The sequence below is a fragment of the Peromyscus eremicus genome, chromosome 16_21, assembly GCF_949786415.1.
Source record: "Peromyscus eremicus chromosome 16_21, PerEre_H2_v1, whole genome shotgun sequence".
NCBI classification, from domain to species: Eukaryota; Metazoa; Chordata; class Mammalia; order Rodentia; family Cricetidae; genus Peromyscus; species Peromyscus eremicus.
In genome coordinates, this window is record NC_081432.1 from 63,161,415 (window position 1) to 63,182,082 (window position 20,668).

The 20,668-nt window shown below is 51.2% G+C and overlaps 1 protein-coding gene across 2 annotated transcripts in view; it reads left to right on the top strand.

The window, feature by feature from the left end:
- Mocs1 (molybdenum cofactor synthesis 1) overlaps positions 1-20,174 on the top strand; it is a 29,788-nt gene extending 9,614 nt beyond the window's left edge. The window contains exons 4-11 of one of the 2 annotated variants that reach the window (XM_059282185.1): positions 8,257-8,421; positions 11,818-11,879; positions 12,205-12,316; positions 12,513-12,625; positions 13,305-13,415; positions 16,264-16,384; positions 16,941-16,988; positions 18,816-20,174. In XM_059282185.1, the coding sequence (XP_059138168.1) occupies positions 8,257-8,421; positions 11,818-11,879; positions 12,205-12,316; positions 12,513-12,625; positions 13,305-13,415; positions 16,264-16,384; positions 16,941-16,988; positions 18,816-19,576 (1,493 nt within the window). In that variant the 3' untranslated portion in view covers positions 19,577-20,174. The remainder of the gene's footprint in view (positions 1-8,256; positions 8,422-11,817; positions 11,880-12,204; positions 12,317-12,512; positions 12,626-13,304; positions 13,416-16,263; positions 16,385-16,940; positions 16,989-18,815) is intronic. The other variant, XM_059282186.1, reaches the window with a different exon arrangement.
- Positions 20,175-20,668: the final 494 nt, after the last annotated feature.

The following is a 20,668-nucleotide window of genomic DNA, read 5'->3' on the forward strand; positions in this document are numbered from 1 at the left end:
AAAGCAGAACCTCTTTTCCAATGTAACATATCCTTAGACATAAATTTTGAAGTCAAGATACCTTTAAAATATATGTGTTGGTTTAACTTAGCGGCCCCCACAATCAAATGTCTCTCAGCAGTTAGCTCATTAACAGTCAAAATCCAAAGAAAACACAATAATATACATATTTCAGGCTCTTTGTGTATTTTCCATCTTTATATGGCTTATTATAATATTTATTACTCTTCCTTTTTCAAGAACCTCATTTTATTATCTTTAAATTATTTTTTTAATCTATAACTGTCTCTATTCTTTTTCCTCTCTCTCCTAAGCCTATGCATACTTTTTAAATACATTGTGACCCTTTTAGAGGTCTTTTTTAATCCGAATCTGCCCTTATTGTGTATCTGTAATCCGTTTCTGACCATTGCTTTAAACTGCTAAGCAGGCGTGGCTAGGACCAAAGGTGTGGCTTTGGCTGCTGGCTCCGCCCCACTCGGTTTTCCAGCATGGCAGAGGTACCAATGAGAGCTCACCCCCCAACTCTGAGAAGCATTATTAAGAAGCATGCCTGCGTTCCCAAGCCTGTGGCTGTGCTCTACAGGCAGTGGCTGGGAGAAGCCTCTTTATACCACAGCTCATGATAGACTGCAGGAGTCTGCCATGTTGCAGCTGAAGCCCACTGCAGCCAGGGGACTGCAGTCCTTAGTGAGAGACATGAACTGTGAAGCTGCTCTTGGCTCCATTTTTGTGTGTCTAGAACCTTTTTAAGCTTTGTTAGGTCTTACGTGGAAATTCCAGCCCCACATTGGGTGCCATATGTAAACGGAGGCTTTTCTGTCCTACCTGGTCCAGCAGCTGCTTTTAAAATAATCACTCACAGGCTTAAGATTAATTACAAACCCTTTGGCCTATTGCTCAGGCTTATTATTAACTAGCTCTTACAACTTAAATTAACCTATTTCTATTCATCTACATTTTGCCATGTGGCTTTGTGGTGTTACCTGTTCTCTAGTACATCTTGTTGCTCTGGCGGCTTGCTGGCATCTCCCTGACTCCTCCCTTCTTCTCCTGTATCTCTGCTTGGATTTCCTGCCTGGTTCTATCCTGCCTTGCTATAAGCCAAAGCAGCTTCTTTATTAACCAATGGTAATAAATTCACAGCATACAGAGGGTTACCCCACACAGACATTGGATCCTGCCACACCCTTTAAGACAGCTGCTGTTTATTCTTTTGATGAGGAATGATGGCTATGGAGAGGTTCCTCTTGCCCAAGGTCTCAGCTCCTAGATGCCAAATCACCGAGTCTGTGTCTTGTTATGACATTGAGTTCAGAGTTCTCACCAGGAGGCCCCTGTGACCAGGCTCCTGTTAGCCACTACTCTGCCCCTTCCCTCCTCTCTGGCCACACAGCTGCCTTCTCAGCATGTCTCTTCCTTTTGCCAGGAGCTTGTCATTTGCCCTCTGTCAGGTGCCTGCTCGAATTTTCTCAACTCAGCAGGACCTTGACTGTTCTGCTTCCGCAAATGTATGCCCCTTCCAGCCACGCTTTCTCTCAAACCCTGGCAAGCTGCAGGCTGTGAGCTAATTAGGCACTGCCTCCTGGTTTTTGTTTTTAAGTTTGGATTTTATTCTGTGTGTTTGTGTGTTTGTGTTTGTGTGTGTGTGTGTGTGCTCACACGTGCGTGCACGCACACGCGCACACGCACACACACACACAAGAATGCAGTGCCCAAGGAGGCCAGAAGGAGGGCATCAGATCCTCTGGAGCTACCTGATAAGGAGTGCTGGGAACTGAACTCTAGTTCTCTGGAAGGGCAGTGCGTGCCCTAAGGCACTGAGCCAGCTGTCCCTCCAAACCCAACAGGTAACATTTGGTGTTGAGGGTCTTTCCTGTGTGTTAAGAAGGCCATATGGCTGTCTCTTCATGTTTCCTTGTCAGCACTGACTTTGAGGAGTCCGATGTCACTTCATTTGGTTCTGCTTCTGTAGGTAATTGATCTTTTTCTCTGGAAGTTCTTAGTGTTCCTTTTTATCTGGTTTCCTTGAATTTTAAAAAGCAGTGTCTATACCTCAAACAGGCTCTTCCTTTGTGTCCTGTTGGCATTCAGTGTAGTTTCCCTGTATAATAAAACACTTGTCAGAAGGTTGGGCAAACTTTTGCCCATTATTTGTTTAATATTTTGTTCTTTCCATCATCTCTTTTCTCTTTATAGTGTTTGGTATCTGGGTGTTACCCTGTCTCATTGCTTCCATGTTTTTCAATTTAATATATACATGTATGTTAAGAATGTCATACAATTGTCTCTTTAAGGCAAGCATTGTTTTTGAGAAGTCTAATGTAACTTCAAGATACATACACACACATACATATAGATATGTGCATTATATATGTACATGTGCACATACGTTTATATAATTGTGTGTGTGTGTGTAATTTTCTTTTTTTAGATAAGGTCTCATTAACCCAGGCTGGCCTTAAATTCCCTTTGTAACCAAGGGTGACTGAACTTCTGCCTCTTCTGCCTCGCTTCTCAAGTGCATGCAAATGACCCAGTGTAAACGGTGATTTGATTTCAGATTTTCTTACTCCTTCTCTTTCCTTGGGAGTGCAGCCTGGTTTTCTCCCGACTCACTGATGTCTCCTGCTGTTTCCACCCACATTACTCTTTATCTGCCGTTCCCTTTATGTCGAGATTGTCTTTACCTTTAATCATTTTCAGCATTTCTCTGGAAAGATTAAAGATGCTGCCTTTGTAATAAAGCTCAGCCAGTTTACGTTGGAGTGTGGGAAAACTGGAGTTAGTTTATTGCTGTGTAGTGCTCTATAAAGAATAAATAAGTTCATTTTTGAAATGAAATGTGCCGTACTCTGAAAAATCCCGTCTTTGTTTTCCTGACTTAGAAGCTTGGGCCGTTTCTGCCTGTGACACCACTTTCAGTGTCGGAAGGAGGCCGGAGAAATGAAGCCTCTTGGCCTTTTCTGAATCCTGTTTCAAAATGTTAGGACTTTTATTATTTTTATCTTGATATTTATCACTGTGCCGGCTAGCTTTTGTCACCTTGATACAAGCCAGGGTCATCTGGGAGGAGGGAGTGTCAGTTGAGGATCGCCTCTGCCAGACTGGCCTGTAGACAAGTCTGTAGTTTGATTACTGGATGATGGTGGAGGACCCAGCCCGTTCTAGGTGGGCCACCTGGGCTGTTGGCCCTGGGTTCTATAAGAAAGCAGGTGGAGTGTGCCCTGGGGAGCAACGCAGTAAGCAGCCTGCCTCCATGGCCTCTGCATCAGTTCCTGCCTCCAGGTTCCTGTCCTGTTTGAGTCCCTGCCCTGACTTCCCTCAGTGATGGACTGTGAGCAGAAAGTGTGAGCCAAGCAAACCCTCTCCTCCTCCAGTTGCTTTTGGACAAGGTCTTTATCACAGTAGGAAGCCCGCTAGGGCGGTCATGCTTGTCTCCTGTTGGCTGATTTTGGCAGGTTTTTGTTTTGTTGTATTTTTTTAATTAGGACTTTAGAGGAGTAGATTTGTGTGTAAGGGGTGGTGGTGTGTATCTGCATGGTATCTACACTAGTGGGCGGAGGCCTGAGGAAGATCTCTTTGTCCTGCTGTATTACCCTCTACTTTATTCCCTTGAGACAGAGTCTCCAGCTGAGCCTGGAGCTAGGCTGGCAGCCAGCATGCCCCCACCATCCTGGCTCGTCCCCCACGGTGCTAGGGTTATTATACTCATTGGGATTACAGGTGTTAATGGCCACACATGGCTTTAGTATTAGGGTTTTTAACTCAGTTTGTTTGTTTGTTGTTAATCTTTTTGTTTGGATGGGAGGGGAGGACAGGAGAGGAAGGGTGAGGGAGAGAGGGAAATAGGGCCTCCAGTGAGGTTTCCTGATGTCTATTATGTGTAGGGTGTGGAGAGAGCGTTTCCTGTAATCCATCTGGTTGTGAAAGCTCACGCAGAGCAGAGTGGCGGGTCCCCCCAGAACATGACAAGTGTCTCATTCATGCCTCTCACCACTGGCCTGTCTTCAAGCCTCTGCCTTGACTCCCTCGGGGAGAAATAGGGTTCGAGGGAAGGCATTATCTGGTCAATCCACCAGGCCTGGGGTCCTGGAGGAGAGGTTGAGGAGTGGACCCACCTGTGGTCCTCATCTGTGGTCAGTACCCACCTGTGGTCCTCATCTGTTCCCAGCAGGGCATGGCAGCTTCCCAGACCTCCCCAGTGGGCTCCCAGATGAGCTCACCAAGTCCTTCAGAAAGGGCCAGGTGATGATCCATAATGGGGATGATCGTGCCAAGGAGTGGCCGAGGGCCAGACAGAGCACCTTACCTGCCTTGCTGTCCTTCCGCTCTGCAGATTCTATGCCAGTCACCTTCATCCCGGCCATGCTGTGTCCTAAAGTTGTTAGAATGTATGGATTTGGCAGAGGGAGCCCACAACCTGTCTCTCGTTCAAACAGCAACTGTTGCTCTTTTAGTGAAGGACATCTGCACATTTCAGAGGGCAAGGCAGAGAGAACTCTGCTGTTGGCCCCTGGAAGGGCTGGTTACATCTGCGCATGGTGTGTGCGGCGTGACTGCCCCTCTCCTCTGCACCCGTTGCTTATTTAGAGCTGCTCTGTCCCTCAAGAGGGCATTAGTTACTTTTCCTGCCCGTTACCAGTGCCTAACAAAAAGCCACTTGAGGGCAGGGGAGGGTGAGGCCCGGGCCCATGGTGGCAGAAGCTTGCTGTGACCTGTCGGTCAGGAAGCAGAGACTGGACAAGCTGGGGCCAGCTGTAATCCTGTGTCTGTGGGCCAGGCCCACATCCCAGAGGTCCCAGGACTTTGCTGAACAGTGCCACCAGCTGGAGCCCAGTGTTCAAGCAAATGAGCCTGGGGACACTTCACACTCAAGCCGCACCCCCTTTGACGTACACACCCTTTCCCTACTCCCAGAGTGTTAGCTGACAGCGTTGTTTTGGGTTATGTAACATGTCATGTCTAGAGAAACTTGGTTCAACCACTTCTGTGCTGTTGGCTAACTGGATTGTTTCCACAGTCAAATGTGTGGCTCTCCAATAAACCTCAGGTTAAATTCCGAGAAGCGAAATTTCGGGTCAAGGGCTTTGTAAACCCCCGTGCATGGCTTCTCTTCAGAAAGGCTGTGGAATTTCATTCTTACACCATGAACATGCTGTTGTGTGATAGGCTTTCCTTGGAGAGACACGACAGATACACACACACACACACACACACACACACGCACACGCACACGCACACGCACACGCACACACACACACACACACACACACCCCTGTCACCCCCAAAAGTGGAACCCACAAGAGACCAAAGTAACAATATCTGTCTTGGTAAAACAGCAGGATTTTTGGGGTTACTAGCAGGAGTAGAAATGGGGGGTTCCTTCCAGGAGCAACGCAAGGCAGCCGTGTCATCAAAAGCCACCCCAACACGAGTGACAGCTCGGGAGAGCTGTGACCTGGGAGCTCTCTGCACAGACTCCTCACTGCAGCTGGGCTGTGCCGTCTCCTTCCCCAGAAATTTGCCCCTTTCTACCCTGCCGAAGAGGGGCCCCCGGAACCGCTCCCCCGCCCCCCTTTCCTTCTCCCAGACTGGTGGCCTTTGGTTTGTCTCCCGAGGCTCATGAGCCTCTCTCTCCCTGCAGAAAATGTCCCAGTTTGGAGGTAACTACCTACTCTTACTGGTTTTTCTAAGCAGGTGGTTAGTTTGGTGATCCACCCTTTTCTCAGTTCTGCTGGGCCCCAGCACTGGACTCTTAGTCTCTGCTCCCATGTGAAGCTGATGGAAGGCCCTGGTCCAAGGGCCGGAAGGAGCTTGTCCTCGTCGTCGTCGTCGTCGTCGTCGTCGTCGTCGTCGTCGTCGTCGTGGTTGGTAGAGAAGGAAATCAAGTGAAGGTCAAGGGCGTGGGCGCTGTCTGCCCACCGTGCTGGGCAGTTCTGTGTCAACCTGGCACCAGCTAAAGTCATCCCAGAGGAGGGAACCTCAGTTAAGAGAATGCCTTCATAAATTTGGTAAATTTGGTCTAGAGGCAAGCCTGTAGGGCATTTTCTTAGTTAGTGATTTGTGGGCGAGGACCCAGCCCATGGTGGATGGTGCCACTCTTAGGCTGGTGGCCCTGGGTTCTATAAGAAAGCAGGCCGAGCAAGCCATGAGGAGCAAGCCAATGGGCAGCACCCTCCATGGCCTCTGCATCAGGTTGCTTCTGCCCTCTTTGTTTTTGGTGACAAACTGTTACATTGAACTGGGAGTGAAATAAACCATTTCCTCCCCAAATTGCTTTTGGTCATGGTATTTCATCACAGCAATAGAAACCCTAACTAAGATACCCACATTGTAAAAGAAAACGTGTTCATTATAGAAAAATAATAGTTTTTTTTTTTTTTAAATTCTGTAATCTAGTCTTTGATTAAAAGTAACTATCCTGAGCATTCTGACTCTGTATTACTAACTTTGTGTTATGCAGTGAAATACCCCGGGCAACTAATTTCATACAGAGAAAGGGCTCTTTTTTTTTTTTTTTTTTTTTTGGTTTTTCGAGGCAGGGTTTCTCTGTGTAGCTTTGCGCCTTTCCTGGATCTTGCTCTGTAGACCAGGCTGGCCTCGAACTCACAGAGATCTGCCTGGCTCTGCCTCCCGAGTGCTGGGATTAAAGGCGTGTGCCACCAGCGCCCGGTGAGAAAGGGTCTTCGAATGACAGTTTTGGAGATTCAAACTCGGGTCAGGTAGGCCCCCTGGATTCTGACCTGGTGAAGGCTGGAGTATGTACCACTGAGCAGGAACAGAGAGGATGCTCAGAGCCTCTGGTCCTTCCTTAGCCACTCCTCCCTGTGCCACAACCTAAGGGCCTCTCTGGGACCAATCCTTTACCACACAGGACCTTAGGGACATTGAACATCCAGACTGCAGCTCACCGTGCATCTTTTTCTAGACATTGCTGGATCTGACTGACCACGTAGGGTGTTTTCAGCCCGCTGTTTTCTTTCCTTGTTCTCTTGTGTAGTTTTTTAGGATTCCTTTTGCTCTGGGGCTGGGGAGATGGCTTAAAGTGCTCACTGGACAGCATGAGGACCCATGTCAACAGCCAGGTGTGGTGGTATGCTCTAACACCAGTGCTGGGTGGGGGCAGGGGCAGGAGGATTGTGGGGCGCACTGGCCAGCCTGTCCCACCAAGTCAGTGAGCTGCAGGTTCAGTGGGAGACCCTGTTTGAAAGAACCACGAGGAGAGGGGTTGAGGATGACACCTGTCATTGACTGTGCTTTGTGAATTGAAGAAATGGCCTTAACTTCTTGAAGCTTGTCTACTGAATGGGGAACAATCCCTGTTCCACAGCTTCAGTGAGCTAATCTGTAGGATGCTCTTAGCAGAGCTCCCAGCCCAGGGCCAGCTCCCAGCCCAGGGTGAGCACCCAGGTCAGGGCCAGCTCCCAGCCCAGGGTGAGCACCCAGGTCAGGGTCAACACTTAGCTTAGGGCCAGCACCCAGCTCAGGGCCAGCATCTAGTACAGGGCAAGTACCCAGTGTGTCTTAGTTAGGGCTTCTATGGCTGTGAATAGACTCCATGACCACAGCAACTCTTATAAAGGAAAACATTTAATTGGGGCTGGCTTACAGTTTCAGAGGTTCAGTCCATTATCGTCACAGCGGGAAGCAAGGCAGCATGCAGGCAGACATGGTGCTAGAGAAGGAGCTGAGAGGTCTACATCTTGACTCAAAGGCAACAGGAAGTGGACTGAGACACTGGGCAGTATCTTTAGCATGGGAGACTTCAAAGCCCGCCCCCACAGTGACACACTTCCTCCAACAAGGCCACACCTACTCCAACAAAGCCACACCTCCTGACAGTGCGCTCCCTCTGTGGGCCAGCTTCTTTCACCATCACACAGCACTTCAGCCGTTGTTATCTTTATTCTGCTTTATTTGTACGAGTGTTTTTGCCTGTGTGTACGTGTGTGTGTCACATGTGTGCCTGGTGCCTTGTGAGACCAGAAGAAGCCTTCAGCTCCTGTAACTAGAGTTACAGCTGGTTGTAAGCTACAGCATGAGTGCTGGGAATTGAACGTGGCTTTTCTGCAAGAAAAAGAAGTGGTCTCAGTAGTTGAGCCATCTCTCCAGCCTCTCACCTGGTTTTTATTTCCACACTTGTTATCAAGCCCAGTGGAAGCCCCTTTGCACTCTCTCCATTTAGAACAAGAGTTTTGCCTTCCTGCCTTTTCCCAGGGAGAACAGTCTAATGCTTTTCTCTTTTCTTTCCAGCACGACTTCATCGGCTGGAAGGGCTGAGAACCATTGGTGTCACCACTAATGGCATCAACCTAGCCCGGCTGCTGCCCCAGCTCCAGCAGGCAGGGCTCAGTGCTGTTAACATCAGCCTGGACACTCTGGTTCCTGCCAAGTTTGAGTTCATCGTCCGCAGAAAAGGTGATCATAGGCAGGCTGAAGTGTGGGTCTCCCCAGGGCCCTGCCACACTCGGTGTGTGTGTGTGTGGCGGGGTGGTCGCTTCCTCCTGGTGTCTGTATTATGGTTGTACTGTTGGTTAGGCTCAGTAAGGGATTAATACCCAGGCCAGGTTGTTTGCCTGGAGACACATGGGCCAGCTGGGGTGGATGTGGTTGCCCTGAAGTGTCAGGCCCAGGGTTTCACCCCTGTGCCCATCTAGACTTCAAACCTCTCTTCCTCACACCCTGCTGCAGATGTCTCCCATGTGGTGGCTTCTCTTGACCATGGGCATTCTGCCCTTTGATTTTGGGGGTGTGGGTGGTCCATAACCGAGGACTCTGGAGGTCAGAGGGGTGCTGGGAAGGCAGCTCTCCACACCCTTCGTTTGGAGCAGAGCCAACACCAGCCATGCTCTTGTCCTCCTTCCCTGCCCGGGTGTGCAGCCTCCTGCTCGCCGCCTTCCAGAAGTTGACAAAGCTCTGGCTGAAGCTCCTCCCTCTGGAGAGGGCCGCATCATCCACGTTGACAAAATTCAAAGTGTAGTTATACAGTTTTAATGTGCTTCTTTATTTATACTTTATTTTTGTGTGTGGGTGTGTGCAGTGTGTGTTTATATACTTGTGGGTGTGTGCAGTGTGTGTTTATGTACTTGTGGGTGTGTGCAGTGTGTATGTTTATGTACTTGTGGGTGTGTGCAGTGTGTGTTTATGTACTTGTGGGTGTGTGCAGTGTGTGTTTATGTACTTGTGGGTGTGTGCAGTGTGTATGTTTATGTACTTGTGGGTGTGTGCAGTGTGTGTTTATGTACTTGTGGGTGTGTGCAGTGTGTGTTTATGTACTTGTGGGTGTGTGCAGTGTGTGTTTATGTACTTGTGGGTGTGTGCAGTGTGTATGTTTATGTACTTGTGGGTGTGTGCAGTGTGTGTTTATGTACTTGTGGGTGTGTGCAGTGTGTGTTTATGTACTTGTGGGTGTGTGCAGTGTGTGTTTATGTACTTGTGGGTGTGTGCAGTGTGTGTTTATGTACTTGTGGGTGTGTGCAGTGTGTGTGTTTATGTACTTGTGGGTGTGTGCAGTATGTGTTTATGTACTTGTGGGTGTGTGCAGTGTGTGTGTTTATGTACTTGTGGGTGTGTACAGTGTGTGTTTATGTACTTGTGGGTGTGTACAGTGTGTGTTTATGTACTTGTGGGTGTGTGCAGTGTGTGTTTATGTACTTGTGGGTGTGTGCAGTGTGTGTTTATATACTTGTGGGTGTGTGCAGTGTGTGTTTGTGTACTTGTGGGTGTGTGCAGTGTGTGTTTATGTACTTGTGGGTGTGTGCAGTGTGTGTTTATGTACCTGTAGGTGTGTGCAGTGTGTGTTTATGTACTTGTGGGTGTGTGCAGTGTGTGTTTGTGTACTTGTGGGTGTGTGCAGTGTGTGTTTATGTACCTGTAGGTGTGTGCAGTGTGTGTTTATGTACTTGTGGGTGTGTGCAGTGTGTGTTTGTGTACTTGTGGGTGTGTGCAGTGTGTGTTTGTGTACTTGTGGGTGTGTGCAGTGTGTGTTTATGTACTTGTGGGTGTGTGCAGTGTGTGTTTATGTACTTGTGGGTGTGTACAGTGTGTGTTTGTGTACTTGTGGGTGTGTACAGTGTGTGTTTATGTACTTGTGGGTGTGTGCAGTGTGTGTTTGTGTACTTGTGGGTGTGTGCAGTGTGTGTTTGTGTACTTGTGGGTGTGTGCAGTGTGTGTTTATGTACTTGTGGGTGTGTGCAGTGTGTGTTTATGTACTTGTGGGTGTGTGCAGTGTGTATGTTTATGTACTTGTGGGTGTGTGCAGTGTGTGTGTTTATATACTTGTGGGTGTGTGCAGTGTGTGTTTATGTACTTGTGGGTGTGTGCAGTGTGTGTTTATATACTTGTGGGTGTGTGCAGGTGGAGGCAAATGGACAACCTCAGCTGTTATCCTCTTGGTTGTTCATCATGAACTTTTGAGACAAACTCTCTGCTGGGATCTGGAATACACTTCTTTAGACTAGTCTGGCTGGCTGGCCAGTGAGCCCAGGGACTTTACTTCTCCACCTTGCAGCTTCTGGTTTATCAGGACTCCTCTGCAACACTCAGGATTACAAGCCTGCCACCATGTCTAGGTTTTTACATGTCCTGGGCCGGAACTCAGAGTCTCATGCTTGTGCAAGACACAGTGTCCAGCCCCTGAAGACTGCTGGACCAAAACAAAACCACACAGAACAGCCTTTGCTGATCTCATGGTATCTACTGACGTGCCGTGGGGAGGGAGAAAACTCGGAGCAGGAGAGGACCTCTGGGCTCGAGGAAGAGATGGTTCTGCTGGCCTGGTGGCAGGGAGGATTTGGATCTAGGGGACTTCCTGTGAGGAAGCTGTGACCAGAGAGCAGAAGGCTGGGAGGTGGAAGTGGAAAGGATGCTTCCAGCTGGGCACCATCTCCCTTGTCCTCTTCCCTAGCACAAGCACCTCCCTCAGGGACACAGCCAACAGCAAGGTGCCGTCCCAGCCCACCCCCCACTATGCTCTGGCATTCACCTGCCTCTGAAGGGAACGGTTGTTGAGGACACACCAGTGAGAGAGGGGCCTACATCATGTAAGGTCGGGTATAAAGACTGCAGCAGGGCCTCAGTTTCCCCATCTAGACTGTGCAAAGACTCAGCTAGATCATAGGTCAGCTAACTGTGGCCCACAGGCCACATGGCTTGTTTTTGTACAGCCTTGGAGCCAGGAATGGGTTTTACAGATAACATTTGTAATCATTAATCATTGAGAACATGACCTGTGAACTCCAATTAAACAATAGTGTATCCCTGAGAAAATAGACATTCCTCCATTCCATGTTATAAAAAACCACGTGAAACTGGCGAGGTAGTCAGTAAAGTAGCTCTGATTCCAAGGGGCCCAGTGCCCTCTGCTGACCTCCATGGGCACCAGGGACACATGTGATGTACAGACATACATGCAGGCTACACACACATGTGCATAAAACTAAGTAAAAAAAGACAACCGAGGAACGACATCCCAGGATGCTTTGGCCTCCACTTATGCATATACCCCACAAATACATGAACATGCACACGTACCTAAGTACCTGCAAAAAAGAAATGTAAATAAAAATAAAAGCCATATTGCTATACTTTGAAATTAGTAAAAACACGCTTTGTGTCTTATACCCACATAGAATCTGGGTGCTGCCTCTTGGCTGTCGTCACCTAAAATGTTTGCTGTCTGGCCCGTGAGAGAAAACTCCTGCTGATCCTCAAGCCAGGTGGTCTTTCGGGTTTCTCTGTTCCACACAGGTCTGGTGGTTCCCTGGAGAAAGGGGGGGGGGGGGTCCCTGAATCCTTGCTTCTCCCTCTCTGCAGGCTTCCACAAAGTCATGGAGGGTGTCCACAAAGCCATTGAGCTGGGTTACAAGCCTGTGAAGGTGAGGATCTGTCACCCCTGCTGACTTCTGCCTTCCTTCCTGACCCCACTGGGCCAGGGGACCATAGGTCCATGACACCTGGCCCCTTGACAGCCCTCAGCCTGGCCAGTGGACATGTACCTCCCACTGCTTCTTGCCAAGTTACATCTAGCCCCCACTTCTCCTCCCTCCCTCACTGGGTATAGAGAAAAGCAGTGGCCCCCATGGAATACCCCAGCTGTGAAGTAATGGGTGGCGAGAGGTCCTGAGCAGTGCGACACCCCAAAGGTCATCCTCACGAAAGCATGCTAGAGACAGCTCTCACGGCCCAGTTGTTCTTGGTCAGGTGAACTGTGTGGTGATGCGAGGCCTGAATGAAGATGAGCTTCTGGACTTTGTGGCCCTGACAGAGCGTCTTCCCCTGGATGTGCGCTTCATTGAGTACATGCCATTTGACGGTGAGCGACGAGGGTCTGGCGGGGAGGGAAGGGGTGCATGGGCCTTGGGGCTGCACCAGGTACTGCCAATACCTGGGGTGGTGGGAGGATGGTGTGGGGTGCTCTGGGGTCACGTGTGGATGTGATCTGATCCTTGGGCAGGGTCCCCTTCATCTCTGGTTCAAAAGCTCCCCCTGCCACCTGCAACCAAATACAGGCAACAAGTGGAACTTCAGGAAGATGGTTAGCTACAAGGAGATGCTGGACACCATCCAACAGCAGTGGCCAGAGCTGGAGAAGCTGCCGGAGGAGGACTCCAGCACAGCCAAGGTTAGGGAGCAGGGGGGTGGTGCCAGAGGAGGACTTCAGCACAGCCAAGGTTAGGGAGCAGGGGGGTGGTGCCGGAGGAGGACTCCAGCACAGCCAAGGTTAGGGAGCAGGAGGGTGGTGCCGGAGGAGGACTCCAGCACAGCCAAGGTTAGGGAGCAGGGGGGTGGTGCCGGAGGAGGACTCCAGCACAGCCAAGGTTAGGGAGCAGGGGGGTGGTGCCGGAGGAGGACTCCAGCACAGCCAAGGTTAGGGAGCAGGGGGGTGGTGCCGGAGGAGGACTCCAGCTCAGCCAAGGTTAGGGAGCAGGGGGGTGGTGCTGGGGGTGGCCCTGCCTCCGTCCAGTGGCTGGGTGCTGCCGTAAATTCAGAGTGCGCCAGGGAATGGTGTGATACTTAAGAGAGCAGCCTAAACCTAGATGGTAAGACTAAGTAACGTCAGAGGTCTTACTCTGCAGGCAAGAGGGGCAGCACTGTCCTCTCCTCCATGGCCCTCTAGCCTGTCGTCCACAGACACCTGTATCCATAGCAACTCTTCTCCAGAGCAAGCCAGGCAAAGGCGGGGGCTCGTGGGTCACCCACCACAGTCAGAGAGCTGCAGAATGGGGTCTTGACATCAGCAAGGGGGATCTTGGGAGCAAGGGATAGCCCGCCCTGTCCCTTCAGCTGCCCTCCTCTCCCAGGCCTTTAAGATCCCTGGCTTCCAAGGTCAGATCAGCTTCATCACGTCCATGTCAGAGCATTTCTGTGGGACCTGCAACCGGCTGCGCATCACAGCTGACGGGAACCTCAAGGTGAGCATCCTGCCCTCCCGCTCACGACTCCTGTCCTGCTCGCTCACATCCACCTGAGCTCCTGAGCAGAGCGGGAGATCAGTGCTCAGTGGGGGAACCTGGGGTGACCAGTGTGAATCTGTGTTCTTGTTGGCAGTCACCTGCATCTTCAAACTTCACTGGGTCCTCAGAGCAGCTTCTGGTTTATCAGGAATCCTCTCCAGCACTCAGCACTGCCCGAGGGAGGCCAAAGCTTTGTTATCCCTGTGTCAGCTGGTCAGCCTTTTCCACGCAGCCGGGACTCCCTCTGAAACCAGCACCCATTACTTGGCTAGCTGTCACGCTCCATGTTTGAGCTTGAGGCTGTGAAAGGCTCATTCCCTTCAGGCCATAAGAACTCATTGGCACACTCAAAAAGGTGGTGGGCAGACGCACAGTGGCCCTTTATCCCGGGCACACTGCTGGCGGTGAGGATGGTGGGCCTTGAAGAATGGCTGCGATCTGGACTCATACTCCCGAAATCAGGTCTGGAGAGTCCACACTGTGAGAGCTGTGACTCAGACTGTAGGGAGCAAGGGGAAGTTTCTGAGCAAGAGGGAGGCCTGATCCCCATCTTTGTTGGATTTGAACGTAAACTCATTAAGTGGATATTGAGCAATGATTAAGATATATAAATATGTGAGGGTAAAGGTGTGAGATCGTGCTGTGGAGACGGCTCAGTGATACGAGGGTGACGGTGTGGTCGTGCTGAGGAGACGCTCAGTGGATGTGTGGGGTGACGGTGTGGTCCTGCTGAGGAGACGCTCAGTGGATGTGTGGGGTGACAGTGTGGTCGTGCTGAGGAGACACTCAGTGGATGTGTGGGGTGACGGTGTGGTCGTGCTGAGGAGAAGCTCAGTGATGTGTGGGGTGACGGTGTAAGGTCGTGCTGAGGAGACACTCAGTGGATGTGTGGGGTGACGATGTGGTCGTGTTGAGGAGATGCTCAGTGATGTGTGGGGTGACGGTGTGGTCCTGCTGAGGAGATGGCTCAGCAAAAAGGTACTTGCTATACAATCATGGAGACCCAAGTTTGGATCTCCAGCTCCCATGTAAAGAGTCAAGCATGACCACACTCTTTTAATCCCAGTGCCAGGGAAATGGAGAAAAGAGACTCTGGAGCTCAGTGGCCAGCTGGTCTAGCTAAGGTGCTGAAATCTAGGTCAATGAGAGACCATGTCTCAAAAACTAAGGTGGAGGTTGGTTGAGGAAGATACCTAATGTTGACCTTTGGCCTCCATGCATGTGCACACACATGCACACAGACACAAAGAGGCACATACACACATATGCATACACATATGTGCACATGGACACACACACACACACACACACACCCCTATATACTGGAAACATAGACACATATATACAATAGAAAAAAAATATGGGACAAAAAAATCAAGGAGATTGGTGGTGTGTGTAGAGGAGGAGGGGGAATGTGTGGGGTGGCTGCTGGGCCTGGAATTTTAGGATTGGGGTTGCAGCTGCAGGTTTGGGGTCAGCCATTTGAATTCAGAAAGAAGTATACACTGGGTTGTTGAAAATGCGGCCTTTTCCTGGTGCCAGAAATTCCTGGCAATGGAGGTGGCATCTGTCCATCAAGGTTTTATGGGAAATGTACGGAAGGTGTCTAAAGAGAGTGGGATGGCTCCTTAGAGTGAGAGGTAGGGTTCAAGGAACTAACTAGGGACATGGAGGCATTCTGAGGAGCAACAGCCAACAGCTGGCTCATGGAGGTGGGAGATGGAGGAAGTGATGTCACTGAGGGCCAGTGAGGCCGCAGCCTTGAGGGGAGAGGGTTGGAACTTTAGCCGTGGAGGGCAGCAGCTGCTGCCAGAGAGGAGGGAAGAAGGAGGAGAAGGCAGGGCTTCCCCCTCCTCTCTCCTGATCTCCAGGCAGAAGCCAGCCCAGAAGCCCACAAGCAGAAGTCTATGGAGGAATTAACTAGCGTCAGTGAAGGGCGGAGAGGGTTCTGGGCCCAGTGCTGTAGGAAGGGGGAATGCCTATCACAGTGAAGAAGCTGGACCTTCTGTCAGTCTCCGGAGCCCGGCCCTTTCCTGGCTTTTCAGATGCTCTTCTGTGTCTGCACACACAGCTGACACATAGGTTCTGTGGCAGTGTGGTGTGTTGGTCTCTGCACCACCTTATCCATTCTCATCTTAGGACCAGCTTCTCACATAGCTAGGGGACGTTGAGCTAAGACTGAGTGGCCACAGATGTCATCTCCAGCCACCTGTCACCTCAGAACAGTCAAATGGAGGAGGGTTCCTGTCAGTTCCTGGCCATCCTGAGCGACACACCCTAGCTAAGAACCGAGTTTCTGTCTCGCAAACAGACGAAAGCCCCAAAGCTGTCATCTCCAGCCACATTCAGCTGCTCAGCTACCGAGCAGGGACCGAGGACTAAAAGGGGTAATGGGTGGCAGTGTCCACACGGGAAGGAACCAGGAAAGGCTGATGGGAAACGAGGTGTATGTACCACCTCCAGGGTACTCGGCCCCCATTCATTGGGGTCCAATCTCATGGTGATAGAGGTGTCTCCATCAGATATTTCAGAAAGTAACAGCAGCTCTGGATTCTTAGGTTCCCTCTTCATGTCTGTTTAATTCTCAGTATACGCTGTTCTCTCTGAAAGGAGTATGGCTAAGCCCCACACAGAAGTCTGACTTTGCCTTTGCTTGTCTAGCCTTTCTGGCCCCTCCATCCAGTCCCTTCGGCCCCTCGTGGCCCTCGGTCCTGCCTCAAGTGTGAGCCTGCTGTGGGAGACATAAGCATTGATGCTCAGCTCAGTGGGGCTGGTGACTTACAAGTTGTTCTCTCGTCTGCAACAGGTCTGCCTCTTCGGGAACTCCGAGGTGTCCCTGCGGGACCACCTGCGGGCCGGGGCCTCTGAGGAGGAGCTTCTGAGAATCATTGGGGCAGCGGTGGGTAGGAAGAAGCGGCAGCATGCAGGTAAGGGCTGGGCGGGGGTGGGCGGAGCTGAGTGGGAGTGGGCGGAGCTGAGTGGGAGTGGGCGGAGCTGAGTGGGAGTGGGCGGGGCTGGGCGGGGTTAGTGTGAAGGAGAGGGTGGAGGATAAAGCAAGCCTGGGCCAAGGTGCCCAGTTCAGTGTCCTTCTGGCCATACCTATTGGAACTTTGGACTTGGGGCATGGTGGCTGTTCTTTGAGGAAATTGACATGTCTATCACAGTGAAGAAGCTGTACAGTGAGGCTACACAGGGGGACCCCAAAATTCTCCAGGACTTTTATCAGGCTAAGAGATACCACTGGCCCCCTGGATTCCCGCGCGTTCCTTGTCTTTGGGACTGAGGGAGGCAGTACCAGGTCCCTGGGCATTCCCAGAGTGTTCTCGGGGCTCCACCTTGGGGGGCCTTGCAGTGATGTGTGAGGCTTTTGTCAGAAGGCCTGTGGCTGTGCACAGGCCTTTGGCCCCATCCATCCGTGTTTCGGTGAAATCTCTCTTCTCTCTCCTCCCCTGCTTTCCTCTGCTCATCCTTCCCTCACACCAGGCATGTTCAATATTGCCCAGATGAAGAACCGGCCCATGATCCTCATCGGTGGGTGACCTATCAGTACGTAACTACTCACCCTGTGGGGTCCTGTGGGGTGGGTGGGGTCCCCTCTGTGAGACAACCCCTGCTCTGCCCCTAATATTCTTCCCTTATTTTTAAATGTCTCCTTTCATCTTTTCTTAACCCTTCCACATCTGCTATCTCTTCCCTGCCACGGCAAACCTTCTGTCTCCAGACTATGGAGTGGTCCTTCTCCCTCTCTCAAAATCAGGGCAGGGGCTTCTACAGACCTGATACTCACGGAGTTAGCTCTCCTTGAAGAGTAGAGCTCCTGGTTAAAATAGAGAGCTTCTCCTCAGCTGTGGGATCCCCCAGCAGGACGTAGATGTCCCTTCTCTGCCACGTGGAGCCACCTGTACATATGTGTGGCCCATCAGTTGTCTTGGGCAGGCATAAGTTGAGGCAGCTCTCTGAACACCAGGATTTGACCTTTTCCTGTTCCTTAACTCCAGGGACTGTGCACAGGAGAATCTCAAGTGTATGGTGCTTCTTCAAGTGAAAATACCACTTTATAAAGCTCCAGGTAGTCTAGGAGGGCCTGCTGCTCTGTTCAGTGTCCAGGTGGCAGCAGATGAAGCCTGGACCCCCTAGGACACACCCCGATCCAGGCCTTTGGAATTAGCACATTGGAACTGAAAAAGCACTAAGAAACTTGAAGGAAAGTTCCTTCCTTCAGAGTTTGGAGCAGAATGGACACAGAGGTCCAGAGCAAAGCAGATTCCATGGGCCAGAGATAGCCCAGTGACCACCTCAGCACACCGGCCACCCAGAGCAGGAGAGGCAGATGATAAAGAGGCATTTCACTGGGGAAGGGACCTTAGTCACCTCTCCCCCACCTATCCCCACAGCACTGGGGGTCTTGGCCTAGGCGTATACATCTTCACAGCAAAGAATGGGGATGTCTTGATGGCCTTCCCTCCAGCAGACAAGGGTGGGACTCAGGGTGTGATGGAAAGAGAGAAGCTAAGGACGCCTTTAGCTTCATGAGGACTCTCTTATGTGAAATGTATGGAGTGACTAGACTGGCCTGGTTTTCACAAAACAAGAGTTGCCTCTGTCAGGGTCTCTCTGACCTCCAGGAGCCTATGAACCACTCAGGGACCCTACCGCTGAGGTCCCTGAGTTGGTAGGACCATGGCGAAAGTACCCACTCCTTGTGAGTTCTCAGCAGCTGCTGGTGTCAGGTGCTGACGCTGGTCTTTGTTCTTCGAGGAACAGCAGCCCTAAGGTGTTCTGGACATGGAACCAATCTGTCAATTGATGGCCTTATGGGGACTTGAAGTTGTTTAAGTAGATGAACTGTTTACTAGTGTCTTACCCCTCAGAATGACATTGCTGTTCCTTCTCCACTGGAAGTATCAAGGTAAAAATACCTGTGATTGGTAGTTCAGGGTGAGATCCAGCTAGTTTTAGCAAAATGAATGGACATCAGAAGGCTGTTTGATCCAGGCATCATTCTTCAGGCCCAAGGTATGTCATAGAAAAACTTTGGGGACCAAGTTCCGGAGCACAGGGGACCTGGAAGTGACCTCGCACCACCACTACCTGAGGAGAACAAATGGAAACTGGGCCCCCTCTGTTTACTTCCTTCTCTGTCTGCTTAACAGCTCTGGCTCTCCGGACCAGGCTGGCCTTGAACTCACAGAGATCCGCCTGCCTCTGCGGGGATTAAGGCTTGCCCTGGCTCCACTTTTGTTCTCCCTTCTCCCCGGTGTGAATGAGAACTCCTGGTGGGACAGCGAGGGGTCAGGAGACAGGTGGAGTCAGGACTCATTTGGAGACTCAGTCTCTTCTTTCCTTTCTGCCTTTCAGGGTTGCCTTGGATGCTTCGAGATTCCCCACCAGCTAGTTGGAACACTCTCTCCCGGGATCCCCTCCATGTTCGAAATCTGAGTGTCAGACAGACTCTCTCTGACCAGATGGCAACTTTGTGGAAAAGACTCCGTGTCCCCATGGCCCTTCCTCTGTCTCAACAGTGCCTGGGGTCCGGCTCCCCTCAGAGACACTACAGCTGCGACCCAGACTCTGACACTCACTCAAAGTGCCTTAGCATAGGGTCCCAGGACCCTGCTGTCCCCTCAGGACCAGGGCTGACTTCAACTCAGCTAACTCATGTGGATTCAGAAGGACGGGCAGCTATGGTAGATGTGGGCGGGAAGCCAGACACAGAGCGGGTGGCTGTGGCCTCTGCCGTGGTCCTTCTTGGACCTGTGGCCTTCAGGCTTGTCCAGCAGAACCAGCTGAAGAAGGGCGATGCTCTGGCAGTGGCCCAGCTGGCTGGGGTCCAGGCAGCCAAGCTGACTAGTCAGCTGATCCCCCTGTGCCACCACGTGGCCCTGAGCCATGTGCAGGTACAGCTGGAGCTGGACAGCACGCGCCACGCTGTGCTGATCCAGGCATCCTGCCGGGCCCGAGGCCCCACTGGGGTAGAGATGGAGGCACTGACCTCGGCTGCCATGGCTGCCCTTACCCTGTATGACATGTGCAAGGCAGTCAGTAGGGACATCGTGGTGGCAGAGGTAAAGCTCATCAGTAAGACTGGAGGTCAGCGGGGGGACTTCCATCGGGCTTAAGAGTGCCTCACCCACCCCAATCATGTCTCCCAAGGGGATGCAATTTGGGTGGAGGAAAAGATGTCACATTCCTCTTAATCTAGTCACTATGACCTAGGATCACCCTGTCTCTTTACCATTGATATTTATTATAACCCGTGAGGTGTCCTCAACATGAAGACACCTCTGGCCTTGACACCTTCCAGGACTCCAGCAGTGGAAGGTTCCATACGGGATACCCCCCACGTCCTGTCATATTACTTGGCTTGTTTCAGATGGACAGCTTCAGGCAGCCCTTCTCACTTAGGGTTCTCTCTTCTCTTCCCTGGGGAGATAATAAGGGTTCATTAAGCAGAGGAACCCACTTTGAGGAAGGAAAAACACAGCTCCCTAAAGAATGTATCACGGGGTCCCCACTCCCTGGCCTCCGGCCCTGCTCCAACAGGATGCACACTTATGGACTACAACCCAAGGACTCGTGCCAACCTTTACGCACACCCGGGTCTGCTTACTGCAGTCTGCCCACACCTCTCTACTCTGGCACACATCAGGGAAAGAAGAGCTGAAGGTGACCTTCACCCTCACAGCGCACAAATAAAGCCATGATGCCAGCTTTGGAGATGAGGCATGAGGACTCTTGTCTGTGAAAAGAGCACAAGCTGCTAAGTTTTACCCATCAGCCCCATCCCAAGACACTCCCTGCAGGGGGTGGGTGGGAAGAGGAACCCTAGGAAGGAAGGCCAAGGGGCTTATTCTCTGGACTCCCCCAGGGAGACCGTGAGAAATGCAGGTGTGGCCTGAGGCAGTGTGACAGATGGGAGGACGGGGCTCAGCTGCATGGCCAACTCTTGGAGAGTAGGCTTGTGAATTAGATAGAGGCTCCTAGTTTATGTACCCCAAACAATGGCCTAGCATGCGGGGTTATCAAAGCTAGGTAGCTTCTTAGGTCTGTCTGCAGTGGTGCCCCTGGCCTGGCATTCCCTCTGCCTTGTACAGAGGTGTGGTGACAAATGTTTAACAAATGTTCCCGACTCAAGCGTCCACGGAACCTCAATTGGCTTGGAACATTCCAGAAAATGTAAATTGGCACTCACAAAACTGGTAGGGACTAGG